This window comes from Pholis gunnellus (assembly GCF_910591455.1).
Source record: "Pholis gunnellus genome assembly, chromosome: 20".
NCBI lineage: Eukaryota > Metazoa > Chordata > Actinopteri > Perciformes > Pholidae > Pholis > Pholis gunnellus.
The window spans coordinates 13,978,474-13,995,001 of record NC_136547.1 but is presented as its reverse complement, the minus strand read 5'-3'; the positions used below and the strand labels follow the sequence as shown (position 1 = coordinate 13,995,001).

General features: G+C 42.1%; 1 protein-coding gene across 1 annotated transcript in view; it reads right to left on the bottom strand.

Moving 5' to 3' along the window:
* The window catches only part of neto1l (neuropilin (NRP) and tolloid (TLL)-like 1, like), a gene marked incomplete at both ends in the record, with an annotated part of 56,606 nt that overhangs the window by 421 nt on the left and 39,657 nt on the right, over positions 1–16,528 (bottom strand). Inside the window, 5 exons of the mRNA XM_079181329.1 lie at positions 555–1,182; positions 3,777–3,890; positions 8,707–8,852; positions 9,885–9,967; positions 16,155–16,282. Coding sequence (XP_079037455.1) covers positions 555–1,182; positions 3,777–3,890; positions 8,707–8,852; positions 9,885–9,967; positions 16,155–16,282 — 1,099 coding nt within the window. The remainder of the gene's footprint in view (positions 1–554; positions 1,183–3,776; positions 3,891–8,706; positions 8,853–9,884; positions 9,968–16,154; positions 16,283–16,528) is intronic.

Sequence of the window (16,528 nt, the reverse complement as noted above, 5' to 3'; positions counted from 1 at the left end):
TATATATAATATAGATCATTTCAGTATCACAGTTAGGAATATAAATGCATATTTTATGATGATTTGCATTCATGTCAGTGAAGTTAGTCGTCTTTACGAGGCACAGATTCAAGCCCTTGTGTTAACTGTCAAAACTGGACTGGACTAAAATAATTAATATTTTCAAAAAATGAGGTCTGCATTTGCTTAAAGAGCGGTAACAAACCTCAAAATACACTAGAGTGAAATAGCTGTAAGCTAAGAATCACTGAAAAACTAGCAGGGGGCACTTGACATGTAAAGGGCGGAATACTTTCTAACATAATTTAGCCCTTTGTGAAAAAAAAAAAATTCTAATGATCGAAAGGGGAGAAAGAACAAGGATCAATGCAAAAAAAGATGCTTATCATAATACTTAAACAAAAAATAATGAGAGGAAGAGGAAGAACAAAGCTAAAATAAGAGGAAAACATAAATTTATGTAGGCCTAAGTATCCCACACACATTTCAAACATCCCCCATAGTTAACTCTACGGTTGCTGTTTTTTCCTCATCAGAAATCTATGGATACTGACCGCTGTACTGCGTTTTCATGGCGTGAAAGCCGGTGGCTGGTGGTGGGAACTTCTTCCAGGTCGTCGTCCAGGTCGCATCCATTGTCCGCTGCCTCTTGCGAGTAGCTATGCTTCATGACCAAGATGCTCCTGCGATTCCCGGTGGACGGCAGCAAGGGCCGCACTGCCATGGGCGGCTGCGGGAGGTCTGTGAGCAGAGTGGCGGCCGCCGCGTCTCGGGCACTCAGGTTCCCGCGACTTCCGCGTCCACTGAGGGACAGCTGGGATATGTGGGCGGAGCCGGGGTTGGAGAAGGAGCCACAGTGGTGATCGTGGATGCAGCGAGAGGAGGCACGGCGAAGGGCGTGGTAGTTCTCAAAGTCCTCTGCCAGGTCGACTAAGTCGGCTGAGGCCGCCGCAGCTGTGGTGGCGCTCCGTAAAGTACACAGCTCATAGTGGGGCGGCTCAAAGACCTCCTGGAACATGGTGGGGTCAAAATCCTCCCGCCGCAGGATGTATTTTTTACGTGGCTGCTTGATCTGGACGATGACAGAGACGATGAGGAGGATGAGGACGATGCAGCAAGTGACACCAATTATGGTCCCGTTTGTGTTGTTCAGGTTGTCCAAGATGTTGGCTTTCCTCTTCTCTGAACATGGGCACAAAGACATCACAACAGAAAGGGAACTTTAATGAGAATATTAACTACACGTCCCTTTGAAATGCTTGGCAAAAACGTGTGAAGATAACGATCACAGCGAGACAACAGAACTATGATCACCAACTCTGTTCCCTTGGCTGAATCCCTCGCACAAACAGTGGTTGTTCAATCTTAGCAACCGTTATTAGGCACGGCAGGCCTTTCAAGCTTTGGATGTCTCAGGGGCTGTTGTAAGAGAGACACTCTGTTCATAAAGAGTTTGGATGGTTTCTTTTTTTTAACTGCTGACAGCTGAGCACGCACGCAAAAGTTGCCTCAGGGGGGTTTATAATCTGTACAGCAAAAGACACCCTCTGTTGTTGGACGCTCTACGCGTATAAGGAAAAAACATATCTCTGCTCATTACTTAATATCTCCAACAGTAACCACAATTTACGTTGAGTTGCAAAAGAACTCCGCTTTTTTGCTACAACTTCCTCCTTTAATAACCCATTACATGCAATAGATTCTGATCACTGAAGCTGCTTTTAAATTTGCTTTGCTGGAACACATATACCTCTATTGTTGTATATATACCGTACACATAGTCATGTTTTAAGTTTGTTTATTGCAGTAGTTGCATCTAGGTTTTCATGTCTTGTATCGACTTGCCTTTCGTCGCTGCCTCAGGTCGTCATTCTAAATGAGAATTGATTCTCAATTGACTTATCCAAATTAAATAAAGATAAATAAATATAAAACCCTATAACGGGGACAATAATGGAAGAAACATTGAGCGTGTTAGGGCGGGACTGATACAGACAGATGCTTACTTATTATCATGCTCGTTATTAAGTGGAGGCTAGTGGTAGTAAAATGTACACGCAAAGGAATTCACATTTTGTTCATCAAAGCTATTTTATTGGAATCTAAATTTTATATAAGAAAGTTACAGGTGTTCTGTCAATATGTGCTTCCTATTGCTACTTTGCAGTTTGATTGGGGGTATCGCTCTATCAGATTATGCTGCCCCTCAAACCCTAGGGTCTGGGTCTGGGGCAATATTAACGAGTATTTTTCATCTGAATGTGCATGCTTTTGTAATTATTTTTCTTTCAACATTAAAAGTGAGTTGTTTTACAAAACTAAGCATCTAAATTCTAACTTTTAGACACGGACCCGTTGTTTTAGCACCCAGTGTTTTAGCATAATGTCATGCATCCATTGAGTTATCATTGTAGACAGCGTAATTATGCGATGCAAGAATGGAAAGCTAACAGCTCAAAGAAGGAGGTACCATAGCAATAAATCTCCAACAAATGGACCTCATCATGTACAAGATTAAGGCCATGACTGCCATTAGCTATTGAAAAGATGGAGAAAAGGTCACATTGGGTCATAACTATAACTACAGTGTATTTATCACGAGGGAAACCACAAAGATTGACTAACTGTGTGGACAGGTCTGGCATTGAAACGCTGGATGATCATGTAGCACAGCACACTTCAATGACAGCAAATGGTTACATTAGGAATGTAGAGGAGAAAGGAATAAGACTTGACATTTTACCACTAATGAGGACAAATGTGGGCACTGCAGTACCCACTATGCGTTGCTGCTAGTGCAGAGAGAAGGTGGAAGACAGATTAACAGGCTGAAAAACATGGACTTTTCAGACTGAGTTCTACACAGTTTCAAACTCAGACTATGGGGTGGAAAGGTATCTTAGTCTAAATGAAGAATAGGCAGTGTAGGGTTTAATTAATTGGGGCAATCTTTCATTTGCCATGCTTAAGAAAGAGTTACAGTACCGTAGCGTCTCTGTGTGCAGCTTTTCTAGCTTCTAGGCCTCCAGGGGAGAGAGTGTGAATGTGCACATTGTATGTGTTTGCAGCAAAAACAAACTAGAACACAACTTAAATGCAAGTGAAGCACAAACATCGCCACGACCGTCAAGAAATAAATTGTATTTATTGTCGTGGGAGTTTCAAAGCCAGAGGGCTCAGGGGAGCTACGGTAAAGATCTCATCAAATGCTCTTGGAATACAGTGACGGCTCATGAAAAGCTGAGGAACAGAAGACTAATTAATTGGCGGTATAATGCAGATGTCTTCACACATCTCAGCTAATTATTGGAACAGCGTCATGTGGCATGCGAGGATGCTGCAATAACAAAATCTCAGTTTGAGGTGCAGATAAACTACGGAGCTGCCAGTGGCGAGACACTGGGGATCAATGTATAGATCCGGTGGCTTTAAAATTCAGAGTGCATGAGGGATTGAACTACAGAGGAAATTAAGAAACTGACAGCATCGCAAGGTCAGAGAATACACAGGACCTTGTTTACTGTAAGACATGGAAACGAGGTAAAACAAGGGCACCTTCAAAGAATGAAAACAAATACCTGGACTGAGAACAGGATCAGTGGACGATGCATTCAACTATTCCTACTAATAGCAGTCGGGATAAGCAAGTGTAAGAGTGCATCAGGCTCACACCAAAAGTACAGCATGTTCAAACCCGCTTCTGTTTTCCTGCCGCTCTCCGTGGTGCTGAAACACTCTAAACAGATCTCTCCTTGTGTAACAAAGTAACATCTCACCTTTACATTGGTTCTCATCCCAGGGGTAGACACAGTTCTGCATGCCATTACACACCAGGGTGTTGTTTATGCACATGTTGCTGTGACAGAAGAAGGCATCTGCATCACATGGAGCTGGAGAGGACAAACAAATTACAACAGTTACAGAATTACAAACTAGTACGGCCTTCACTCAGTTGAATCACTATCCTGCACTTACTCACTTGTCATCTAATCAGAAGCCATATAAACAGTTGAGTGAAAACCTCTACTTGTTAGTGATTTTCCGCTCATTAACAACAGCAGATGTGTAGGACACTTTAGATATGCTGCAGCACAAATCAGTATTTACAGCTGAAGAGTTGTCCCAGTGTGCCAGATTTTGAGGAAATAAATTTGGATGGGCATTACTCAAATCAGACTTGTCCCCCCACCCGGAACCCATCTGTTCTTCATGAATTTTCATCCTCATCCTCCTCTTCAAACATTTGCAGAGACAACTTCTGGATATGAATTTGTGAGTGTACCGTATGATGTGTGTGGTGACCAACAAGCTAGCCATGGCATTTCGCAATCATCTGCACACAGAACAAACCCCCCAAAAACAAATAATTTCTATTCGCGCAAGACGTTGTTTATTTCTCCTCGGCGCACAGCCCAATATCAACACAAATTTAAACCAGGCCATAAACACGAGCTTGTCCTCAGACACATGATCTATCATGGCACCTGCTCTGCCTGTGTGGCCCCAAGACACAGCGCTGCCTTCGCGTCATAAGAGGTAGCGCCACCCATCAGTGAGACGCGGTCGTAAAATCAGTGTCCTACGGTCAATAACGGCGAGGAAGAGTGCCACGGCAAGCTAACGACATGCTGATAGTTTGTCCTATTTAATCTACAGTGTAGAGTGCCGTTTTACTGTCACCTGCTAGATAATTGTAGAGTAGTGCTCTCTCCCCTCAAAACACAACACGGGCACTAAAGCAGCTTGCCAGTGGTATGGCAGAGCTGGGAACTATTTGACAGTGTTACCTCAGTAATGTATGGCTGTTTTCATCCCAGCACTCATCCCAAGTGAATACTAACACAGTAAATTAGAGTGACTTATCTCTATCTCGCTCTGTATCCCATCCAGTCTGGGCCTTTGCCAGCACTTCCTGAGTCATGCAGGCTCTCTGTGCGTGTTCCGATACCCCGCGTTTCATTTTCTCCCCCTAACTCTGATCGCCTCTTCCTCATTATTTTCTTTTTCTTTCATGTATTGTATGCAAAAGATTGTTTTGTTAATAACCAGCAGAGGGAGTCCACTCCTTCTTTTGCCTCCTGCACACCACAGGATGAGACAAGACGATATCCGCGCTAATCTCTTGCGAAATTAATTGCAAGACATTCTGTAATAAAAGTGCCTCTTCGCCCACACAGAAACATCCCAAGTGACTGCTGGAAGCATGAATTAACACCTAAATGAGTGGCTGATGAAAAAAGTCTGGGTGTCCGTGTAGAGGTGGGCTGCGAGAGCGAAGATGTTTCTACAGTGAAGCGCTAGAAGCAACACATGGTTATCATAATTGATTCTAATTAAATAACCATTATAGAGCTGTGCTTTTGTTCCAGTGTAGTTCGGCTATTTCTAGAATATGAGGATGATATCTCTTTATTTTGTCTAATGTTGTTTTCCTTTTGCAATAATGATGCTTTTTCCGCGCTCACGTCTGCAGTGACATAATCTCTAATTTGCTCTAATTTGGGACATTACTGCCAGTTACTGGTTATGCGTTACTGATTCTTGTTTTTAACCCATAATATTGACAATATGTTTTTATTTTCCTGCCTTAATTAATTACCATATGTTCCTCACAGTGAAATTTACTGTAGGAAGTATGTTATTGGTTTTTAAAGCACAGACTGGCACCTTCATAGATTTCTAATGTCCTTCCTCTTTCCGTTTATTACTGAGCAAAAACAGTGGGCTTTTTCAGCTGATTAAGTGGAGTACATTACATTTACTACTTTTGTTATCATTCAACAAAATCTCAGTACATGGAATTTCTCTCAACCCTGGATTTTCCAAAAAGCCATCCATCCATCTCCATCCATCTATCCCCGTTTCCTATCCTACTGTAGGTTTCTGTACAATTCTACAATCTCATCTAATTCCCTCACTACTCTTTATAATCCCAAAGTAACCGAGATAACAAGTGCGTAGAGATGATATAATCCTCGGACCCAAAGATCAGTATGTTAACAGACATTAGCATACTGTGTTGTTCTTAAACTCTTTCATGCATTCAGCAAAGAAGCTTAGCAAGAAACGAGAAGTGATGTGTGTAGTGAAGCCAGGGCAAATTTCCATCTGCAGCCCCAGAGACGGGTATCTGTTGATGAGGCGTAACAATGCTGACAGACGTGGTGTCACACGAGCACATTTATCACCTAAGACATAATTGCTTCTTGGGTAAAGATAGGCTTCACTTACTTATACTTCACATTGGTAATCTTACACTGTAGTTCTGCATAGCAAGTGTGTGTGTGTGTGTGTGTGTGTGTGTGTGTGTGTGTGTGTGTGTGCGTCTGGAAACAGAGCAAGATCAGTAGTATCTGCAGGTGTGAACGCAGCACGGACAATAAATGTGGATTTTTGCGTTTGGGGACGTTGTTGTCCCCATCGGAGCATCTTGCTGGGAGTCAGCAGCTGTGAATGGTTCTCTAAAAACTGCTGGTCCCACTGGGAACCAGCAGCTGTGAACAAACATTGGGATCTACTGTAGCAAGGGAACGCTTACTGTAAAAACGGCCTTGCAAATAGAGAGTGCACCTGGTAAAAGAGTACACATGCTCACTCGCAGTAGTTACACATTGTCTTCCTTTCACCGTTATTTCACTTCTGTGGTACATGGTGCACATTGTACCTCAGCTTACATTGTCCCTTCTGTCAACTGCTCTCGCCTGCTCTCCATCTTTTCCCAGAAATGATTTTAAAAATGGAATTATTTTTTTATTCACATGGAAATGAAACTTTTCATTAAACAATGCCTGCGCTGCATACTCTTTGTATTATCATGAAATTGTGTCTTTTTTTTAAGTTTTCAAAATTTGCTCTGGTGAACAGATGTTAGTAGTTTTCGGGTTAGCATGTGTTTGTTTAAAATGGAATTTTTAAAAAATTTCATTAAGACATTTTCCTCGCCTTTCAGTTTCTCAGGGAGCTGCAATGTAGAATGGTCGTCTACTTATTTTATTTCTACTGTTTGCTTCAATGTGACGACTGTAGCCTTTCAAAACATGCTCTCGTTTTACATTATGAAATCAACAAGGTCAAAATCTTCCAGAAACCACGTGCATATAATTAAAATATCATTACATCTTGTAAACAAATCTTACCCTGTGACGAAACGACGGTGCATGCTGAAATAAGCAGCGTTACTCCGCTATTCCCAAAATACTATGGTACGTTTTACTGTTTGGAAAAAAGTTAACTTGCACTCGCAGCAAGTTCAAACAGCATCACTAGACTGTATTACCTCTCTGGTACACCTGTTCATTTACTGTTGACAGGGTTGGTGCAGTGCTGCTGAGCTGTGGTGGATGCTGCTCTAAAGGCTGAGGTCTGGCTGGGGATCGCCTGAGTGACTTAAGCAGAGGCGTTGCCCTGGCAACAGCACATCCTGGCTGTGCTTGGTGTAAAGGCCTTACGAAAGGGGACACTGACTTCACAACACAAACAACCAATACTGACGCTGTTCGCTTATTCCATAGAAGCGAGACACGAAACGAATCGTATCGCTACAATATACACATACAACCAACATAGACATGTTGTAGATGAGTGAGGAGGGTCTTCAGGGTCTGATGAGTCTAGTTTGTGACATTCAAGGAATCCAATCGACCATGCAGTAGGATGAAAAAGTTAATTCAGCTCACTTTTAAATAATCACTGACTTTTGAATATATTTCTTAATCCGTGATGCATTATTTCTTCTTCTCAATCGCCATAATCTCAAGATGACGCACCGGGGCAACAATAAAGCAATCTCAAAGGAAGCATGGTGTTTCCTTTTTCCATCATAAAAATGAAGGAGCATAGCACCTCTGAAATATCAGTGGAACCGCAAATGATGTTTTTGAAACTCATTGAATTGAACGTAGTTCTTGTATTTGAATCATATAAAACAAAAAAATGGAGCAGCCTTTTACTGTGAGAGATACCTCTTCAAGTTCCAAAAATGAAAAGATGCAATGTTTAATAGTGCAGTGTGTGTGTGTGTGTGTGTGTGCGTGTACGTGCGTGCGTGCGGCAGTGAAAAGGCTCTGAATGACATTGACATACTGTATACTCACAAGCCGGAGACCCTCTTCATTCACCTCACTAGTACAAAGAATGCCCTCTGCAACCCCTGTCAAACTACAAGCTCCATCAATGAGGAGCCACTGAATGAGAAAGAGGAAGAGTTTGTGTGCTGTGTTGGCTAAAAGAAAATGGGGAAATGTGAACATACTGTTGCTCACCCAGATATTCCTTTGTCTCAGTCTCTCTCTCTCTCTCTCTCTCTCTCTCCCTTTCTGTATCTATCCATTAAGAACAGTGCTGGTAGTGCTGCAGCACTGACCTAAAATCCACCAATACTATCATATTCGTAATAACCCACAGGCAATATTCCCTATAATGGAAATCACATTCCTTGGTTTCCTGCTTGCTGCTGTTTAAACTAAATGGAAGCCTCCGACAGCATCTTTTCGATTAAAAGCATCCAATAGAAGTTGCCATAAACATGGTCACTGTGCCTCCATCTGCCTTTAACCAATAAAGCCCAGCCCTGCTTTTTATTTGGCGTCAATGTCGCTGTCATGGAGCAGCAGTCTGATTGATAAAGCTAATCAGTTTCCCCTCAGAGTGACGCTGCAGTCGACATCTTCATGATAAACAGCATGAGTGCGAGTGTAGAAATCTTACGCTCTTGGTAGGTCGTGTAAAGGATGCGGAAGCGGCTTCTGCGGCTGGCCTCGTCCGCCCACATGCGGATGACGCCCAGTGTGGACACCAGCATGATGTCGTTGGCCACCGTGGAGCAGAACTTGCTCTTCAGGTCTTCCACCGAACTGCGATGAGTCAGGATGAGATAACACATCTGCAGTTTATTATCAAGTATCATGGACATTCACTCTGAATCTCAATTTGAAACTCAATTATCTACATTATTTAACAGCACCCATGGTTGCTCCGGTTATTTTAAGGCCCAATATCATGTGATCACAACTTTATATTCAGGTAATCTCAAGATCACAAATTAGATTGTTGGGGAGCTCATATTTGTTGAACGCGTACTGCAGTTAATGATTCAATTAATTCCTTATCTCAAGATATTGAATATGGGTTTCTTTCATCATGAATTAAATATCTCATGATCTTGAGATAAAAAGAAGTTTCGGTTCTGCAAGTGAAGTTGGGAATAGCTTGATATTCTAGAAAACACACTTGCTTTATTAATGTTCAGTTGCTACTGCCAGCAGACATTAAACCAGGAGGAAACAGCTCAGTCCAAGGGTAACACAATCCACCGATCAGCACCTTTAAATCTTGTTTGTTTAATCCGTACAAAAAAGTGCAGAAAGCTGTGGTGTTATGGGGGATATGTGGCTATTTCTTGGCTGGGTGCAGTGACTTCCTGGGGTTTATACTGGTTGCAACTCTCCACAAAAGAGCAAACAAGTGTATTTCTGAAATTGTTCCTTAAACGATAACTGACAAAGATTTGTCCAAAATTTGCCTTGGCTATAAATTTGTAATGATAGGCTCTTTCTCCTTGTGTCATAAATTGATTCCTGTAAAGTAATTAATCTTATTTCAGCCTTAAGTTCTCAGTGTGCTACCCATTAAGTCATCAGAGGTTAACTTGTCATGGACAGACTAGGGCAAAGGAACTGCATCTTGTCAAAACCATTAATTTCATGTCATGACATATTTAAATATTAAAGTCTTCAAAAGAAAAAGCACAATGGTAAGTTGTTATCTCAAGATTATGAGATGATTAACTCATGGTCACAAGATAAAGGGCCTAAAGTGAATGAGTAACTATGGCCACTTTGAGCCTCTGTATAATTTATTCAAATGAGAGGTTAAAAATGTCACACCTGCCACCATCATACACTGCCACAAAGTTGCGCTTGCATTCGTTGGAATTGGCCATCTCATAGTCGAGAAAACGCAGGTAGATCTGTCCAATGCACGGCGGCAGGGAGGAGGGAAAATACAGAGAGAAAAGGCAAAGATCAAATGAGGAAATTTAAAGATGTGGAAAGAAGAAAAGGTGAAAATATTTCAGCTCATTTCTATTATGGCCTGTGCATCTTACTCATTGTTCCAGAGCCTGATTTAGAGGCTCTGTAATGACATAAGACTGACAGACTGCAGCTTGTACAAAGTCATTACGTACGCATATGAAAGGAGGACTCAGGGTCCATTAGCTTTAGACTCATTATCTGTTGGGATAAAGCATTACATAAAACCTACAACCTTGTTAAACTTTGAGGAGACTTTGGACATTTTGCCACAAGCTTTAGATTATCAAGAGAGAAAATGTCATCCATTCACAGTTCATTTCAGACCCATTCTTTCAAATTCATGGATACCCAACATATACAGTGTATAACGAAGCTTTTAAAACCATGACAGCTATATGGACTATTTTATTACCTTAACGATCCCTTATTGAGTGAAATATCCACCTTGGTAACCACCTTGACTCCTCACAACAGCTATTCTAGGTGAAAGTAATACTTCCTTATTGCCTCTGCATCAGCTGTCACTCGTTCATCTGGCTGAGATCGCCCAATCCCGGCTATGGTTCTGGTTGGCTGCGCACAGCACTTGCCATCATTACGGTTAACGAGTGGATCGCTCCCGAAATGTGACGCTTCAAATGCCCAAAGACGAAAGCTGCAGATGTAGCAGGATAATGGACCTTGGAATGTCAACTCGGCTTCAACAACATGACAAGTTAAATGGATCGGACGGGGGAAACAAGTTATCCAGTTCCCTCTGGATTCCATATTCAATAATCTTCCATCTAATAAAGATTTGTCATATTCAGCCACTCTTAAGGACATTATTTTGGTATTCAATGCTGTGCTACTGGAATAAAAGAGAGATGTGCCTTTCCTAAAATGTATGTCTTAACCCGTGCAGGAGGGACTGGAAGATGGAAGATGCTCTGAAAACAATGTCTTAGCAGACGTCACAGTGCTGTTGTGGTCTATCCAATGTAGCATGAATTGTCAGCACAGTGCCTTTTAAATGTGATGGAAATAATGAGATGGTGGATACAACATTTGGTTTTGAACAGGGTGGATGAACTCAGAAAGACATTACATTCCTAAAATGCAGCTAAAATTTTTTTTTTTTTTCAGAAATATGAAGAATTTAGGATCTGAAGCGAACTGTCACGCAGCCCCTTACAATACGAAAGAGTGAAGGACAAAGTAGTTATGGGTCGATGATGTTTAAAAATGGCTCAGTTCCATGTGGCATATTGCCAAAGAAGTCTGTTTTATGTGTCATCCTAAAAGGTTATAGTCAATGTCAAGGTTCATGAGGCCAGTAATCGGTAAAAAAGTACCTATAAGCATGTTAATTAGGTCACTTGGCCCAATGAAGTTTTCCACCCACAGCACACAGAATGCAGTTAATGTAACATTCTGTATGTAATAAAAGCTAATTCCATCAGGGGAGACTAATCACAAATATAAAACATTGTTGATCAAGTGCACACTCAACTTTTTCAATAGACTTGATGATGAGAGCTGTTAGTGTGGCTGTTGACTCTCGGCCATGCCGTTATCTATGACATATTTTAGAGCTGCACCAATGCACCAGTGTAACAACTCTATGTGAGTTGAGTCTATCTGACCGAAGTCTTTTCACAGCTTATAAGAGCTCTGCATTAACATCAATGATGAATTGCTTGATGATACTTGCTGTATCTCTCATGTTGCAGCTAATAGGTTTGTCCTCCACAGGTCTAGTTTAAGTCGAATAGGGGTTGTGGTGAAACAGCAGCAGTATGACAGAGAGATTACCATTTTTTGTATGTATTAATACAATGTAAACCAATCCAGCACTAAAACTATGGCACTGTTGTCCTGCTGAAAGTGTGAACTTCAAAACCTGAAACGCTTGTGCAGGACGGATGGAAATGCGGCTTCAGGACATGGCTACCTTTGTAAGTGCCGGTAGTTTCAGGCTAAACTTCAAAGAAACAAGAAACAAAAGCCTTTTCAATTATTGTTATTTGCCAGAGAGGGCCAAGACAGTGATAAAATAAAAATAAGCCTTTACCCCATACTGCCACATGCACCCTTTTATGTCGTAAAAGATGACAGCCTTATGGTCTTCGATCAAGAATGTATTATTTTTATGACATGAAATGTAAATGGTGCCACAGAATGCAATCGTTCCCATTTCGCTCATGTTTAGGCACGGAAGAATAATAACTGCAGTTCTTCATGCCCGTGAAGTAATGTGTGGTCGGTGCGCGCTACATTTAGGTGGAAAAGTCCATCAAGAAAGGCCTCATTATGTGAGGGAGACATGCACAAACCAACAAGTAAGCTGTTTTTCTACAGCTCTTGTTGCTGAACTCTTCCAACTGGCTGGAGATGAAGAAAAATCAGACTGCAGATGGCATCACAAAGCAAAATGACGGTAATGGATCAGATAGATACAATCACCAATTTGTAAGGCGAGAGACTGGCTCCAGCAGGAAAATAGGCTGCCTCCTCATTGATTCTGCGGCGCCCAATAATGATGCAAAATCCATCACTGACTGGGGAGGAATATGTTCTCACTGTTGCTAAAAAGGCGCCTGTAACAGTGTACGTGCTGTTCATTACAGTCAAAATGAATATCCCATATTTAGGCCATTACCGTCGTGAAAAGACGCAAAAGGTGTCAGACAGTGCAGGCTGGCATGGTCGAAAAATCCAGACAGTGTAAAACAGACAACACACAAATGATGGTTGGGAAAATGCAGTAACTGTTATGAGTCAAAACAAGGCAACTAAAAATATTCCTCCACAACTAACAGCTGTCAGCTGAATTCGGACAGCATGTCCAAACAGATTCACCAAGATGATGAAATGATACTAGAAATATACCAAATGCAGTTGACGAGAGTTATTATTGAGCGTTGTTGTTTTGTGTGTGTATGTCTGTATGTAAAGTGTGATATTGTGGTGCACAGCCTTGCCACTGGCTGCATGTTGTTGGGTTTTCTTTTAAGTTACGAGTAATAGCTAATTAGTCCGTTTCTTCAAGGTAGCTTCTGTGAAATCTATTTATAGGATGAAATTAAAATGACACATGGTGGTGTAAAGCAATCACATTATAGCATTAGAATTGGTGCAGTGCTGTCATTTCTGGCAACAACACATGGTTATTATTGCTTACTTGCAGGTATCTCTCCCCTTTAGTTACCTTCCATGCAATCCCATCTGCCATCTTGATACTGAACTTCCTCCCTACACATTTAGATATTTGATCAAATGCATTATTAAGTACATCTTTCCCTTATCCCCTCCTTTCCCATTTTTCCTCCTCCCCTGTCCCCCTCTCCTCCCTTCTCTCTGTAGCACTCCGGTACAGTCTAATTGGAGCCTCCGGTATAGGATGTCATTATCTCTCTTCTGTTTCTGGCACAGTGGGTACAGTGCAGTACTGTATCAGCATTGGGAAATGAAAGCACGCAGCACACACACTGATGTGGTGGGTGGCGTCCTTTGCATCCCTCACTGCGGTAACATGTGAGCGTTTTAGCAAAGAGAGTACAGTAAGTTATATATATTTTGTGCGTGATTGAGCTTGAACAGTTGATGTGGGAGCTTCAGGACTGTATGTGACTGAAGATAGATTTGTGCTAAAAAACGTATTTGCTGCCTTGTCCATCAGTGCCACTGACTGTCAGCCTGTGGCCCATGACTTGCCTTGTGAGACAATCCTGCAGGGCGAAAAATGACACTGATACAGACCAAGGAAAATACATCATACTGCCAGGCTCGATCCCTCTGTTGCTCTTTCATGCACATACACGGCCTTAGCCCAAGACTTATGATCTTCTTTGGTGCTGTCGCTGCAATGTACTGGCTGAATTACGCACTCCACTTAGAGAGACTGACAAATTAATGCTGCCTTTTTGCATTGATTGTAACATTTAACCGGGGGCCCAGGGTCCCTCCTAATACCTGTTTCAAAGTTACAGTATTGTTTGGCTCTATCGGTGCTGATGATGAAGAATGGCTCTATAGATGGATGACGCAGTCTTACGGTTCCTGTGGCCTTGGGGCCTAAAGAAGCTGAATCCGAAGGACATTCTGAAGGGAGACAAGGCTTTGGATGGGAATATGCGACCCCGAAGAATGTGTCAGATAAGAGCTAAGTAACTGCTGTGGCCATGAATCACAGTCAGACCAATATTATCAGCTAGTCATATCATAAGTAGGGGTGTGTATAGTAAAGAGCCTCCAGCACCCAATGAAAAACCTGCAAGAAAAAGTCATAGTTGGATGGAACAAAGTTTAATAGCTTCCCCAATGTGGACTATATGACTTTAAAAAAGATCTCTACGGCCAGTGATAACATCTTGTAACATTAACAAGTGCTCAATTAGTGAAACAAGTAGTGACGGTTAAGCTGACATGGCAGCTGCCTTATCTCGCTCTTGTGAGTAACAGGAGAATACACACACTCTGAGAACTTTACCCCACTAATAACATCCTTTATAGTTAGTCACTATTTCGTATGTATTGATTTAGTTTCTTGCAGTAACCCTTAATATTGTTCAATGAAGTTTCTCTATACACCTAGATTTTTACATTCTCATATGCTCAAATGTCTGAGCAAACAAACTACGTGCAGTGTAAAGAGTGGAGTAATGTCGACCTGAACAGAGAATGAAGTCACTCTGAGCTTCGCTGTGCTTTGTTGACACAGCCAGGCTGGCCGTGCGTGCCTTTTAGTGCATATTAGTGCATGTAAGCGTGCCCCCCTGGTTAGCTCATGGCCGCCACTCTGCCTTGTGCTCATACGGCAGTTACAGCTGATGACGCCGCCTCGAAAGCCTCAGCTGTCGCCATGTTGAGAGGCAATAGATAGACGTCCTCAATTTGATGTTGCACTTGCAGTATTACAAACTGGGGCAACATTCGCGGGAAAAATCTCATGTGGCGCTCTCTGGGAAGTAAGATTCCAAAACACTTATCACCATGGGTGCCGCCAAAGAGAGCAAAACACAGATCTCCGAGATTGTAACTTGAAGCCATTATAACATAAGGTATATTTGACCTCACCATTTAAAATGACAGTATTATGAATGTGACCATGCCCTTTTAAATCCTCAAAATGCAGGCCTCATAATACTTTTTGTTCTTGACTGAAATGTTCTATAAAAGTCTAAGTAAAATCATGGCCTTATTCTATTAGAAGAAGACCAACATTATTTCAGGAGTAGATTAACTGCAGTCATCGACTAAACGGTGTGTGTATGTGTGCGTATATGACCAAGCCATATGAGAAGTTATAGTGTTCGTAAAACGTGGCTTTTTCATGTACTGCTGCTGCTGTTGCTCTTCCCTCGGGCAACTTTTAATCCCATAGCATTAATGCAGCACAGGCAACTCTGGTAGATAAGGCAGCATGTCTAGTGTGTGAAAGGGGATGTAATAAAGGTGTGTATGTGTGTGTGTTTGCATGTCAGTATTTGTATATGCATGCAGGGCTGCGTGGAAAATACTGGCGGAGAAAACAAATGCAGACTGTCGGAGGCCTCAGGGTCAAACTGCACAGCAACACTATTTCATCAGCACTTACATTCGCCCCCCTCTCTCTGTCCGTCTGACCAGTCTAACCCCCCCCCCCCCCCCACCCCCACCCCCCTCTCTCCATTCCTCTTGGCAACAGCTTGCTGATTAAAAAGTGGGCCAGACCCCAAGTAAACCCTTCTGCCTATCTGTCTGACCCCAGCAGAGGAACAAGTTCCCCCGCAGCCGCAAACACAAGACCTACACACAAACCTGCACGCAATATCAAAGCTTCCTGATGCAACCCCTGGTCTTACTGCATGTGTGAAGGAAGGCTATATGGAAGCAGAAAATGAATAGGAACAATACATAGCAAAGTCTTGAAGTTGATGCTGAAAGTTTGGAATGAATGAATGAAGATACGCAGTATTTGCCAAATGAAGAGCAGTTTTTTTTTTTCTTCATATGTTGCCTGATGTAACTGCGTTCTGCTGTCCTAAACCCAGCTGATGGGAATACAATTTCACTTCCACTTTATTTCGTGTGACATTTCAAAATTTGGCAGTAAATGTAATTCACAGTTGGATGGGAGCGTAGCTTAGCGTCACTAACCTTGGAGCGCGGCGGAGCACGGATGTACCATTTACAGTCGACGGCCTCGGTGGCGTCAGCCTTCCCGTCTCTGGTGATCTGATGGGACTCAACGATACCTTCTGGACCAACCATGTCATACTGACAGGCTGAAACACAACGCAAATGCATAAACACACACAAACACATATGCACACATACTGTATGTACGCATGTGCAGTTCAAGCTAACACACATGGACTCCCAAATACCACACAGGTAGCCTACACACATGGACATACTTTAAAAAACTAGAACGCAAATAACTGGAGGAACCACAGCATGAATAGGCTTATTGAGATAAAAGAAAAAGTGAACGTGATAACAAGTGAGATAAAGAGAGAAAGAGAGAGAGA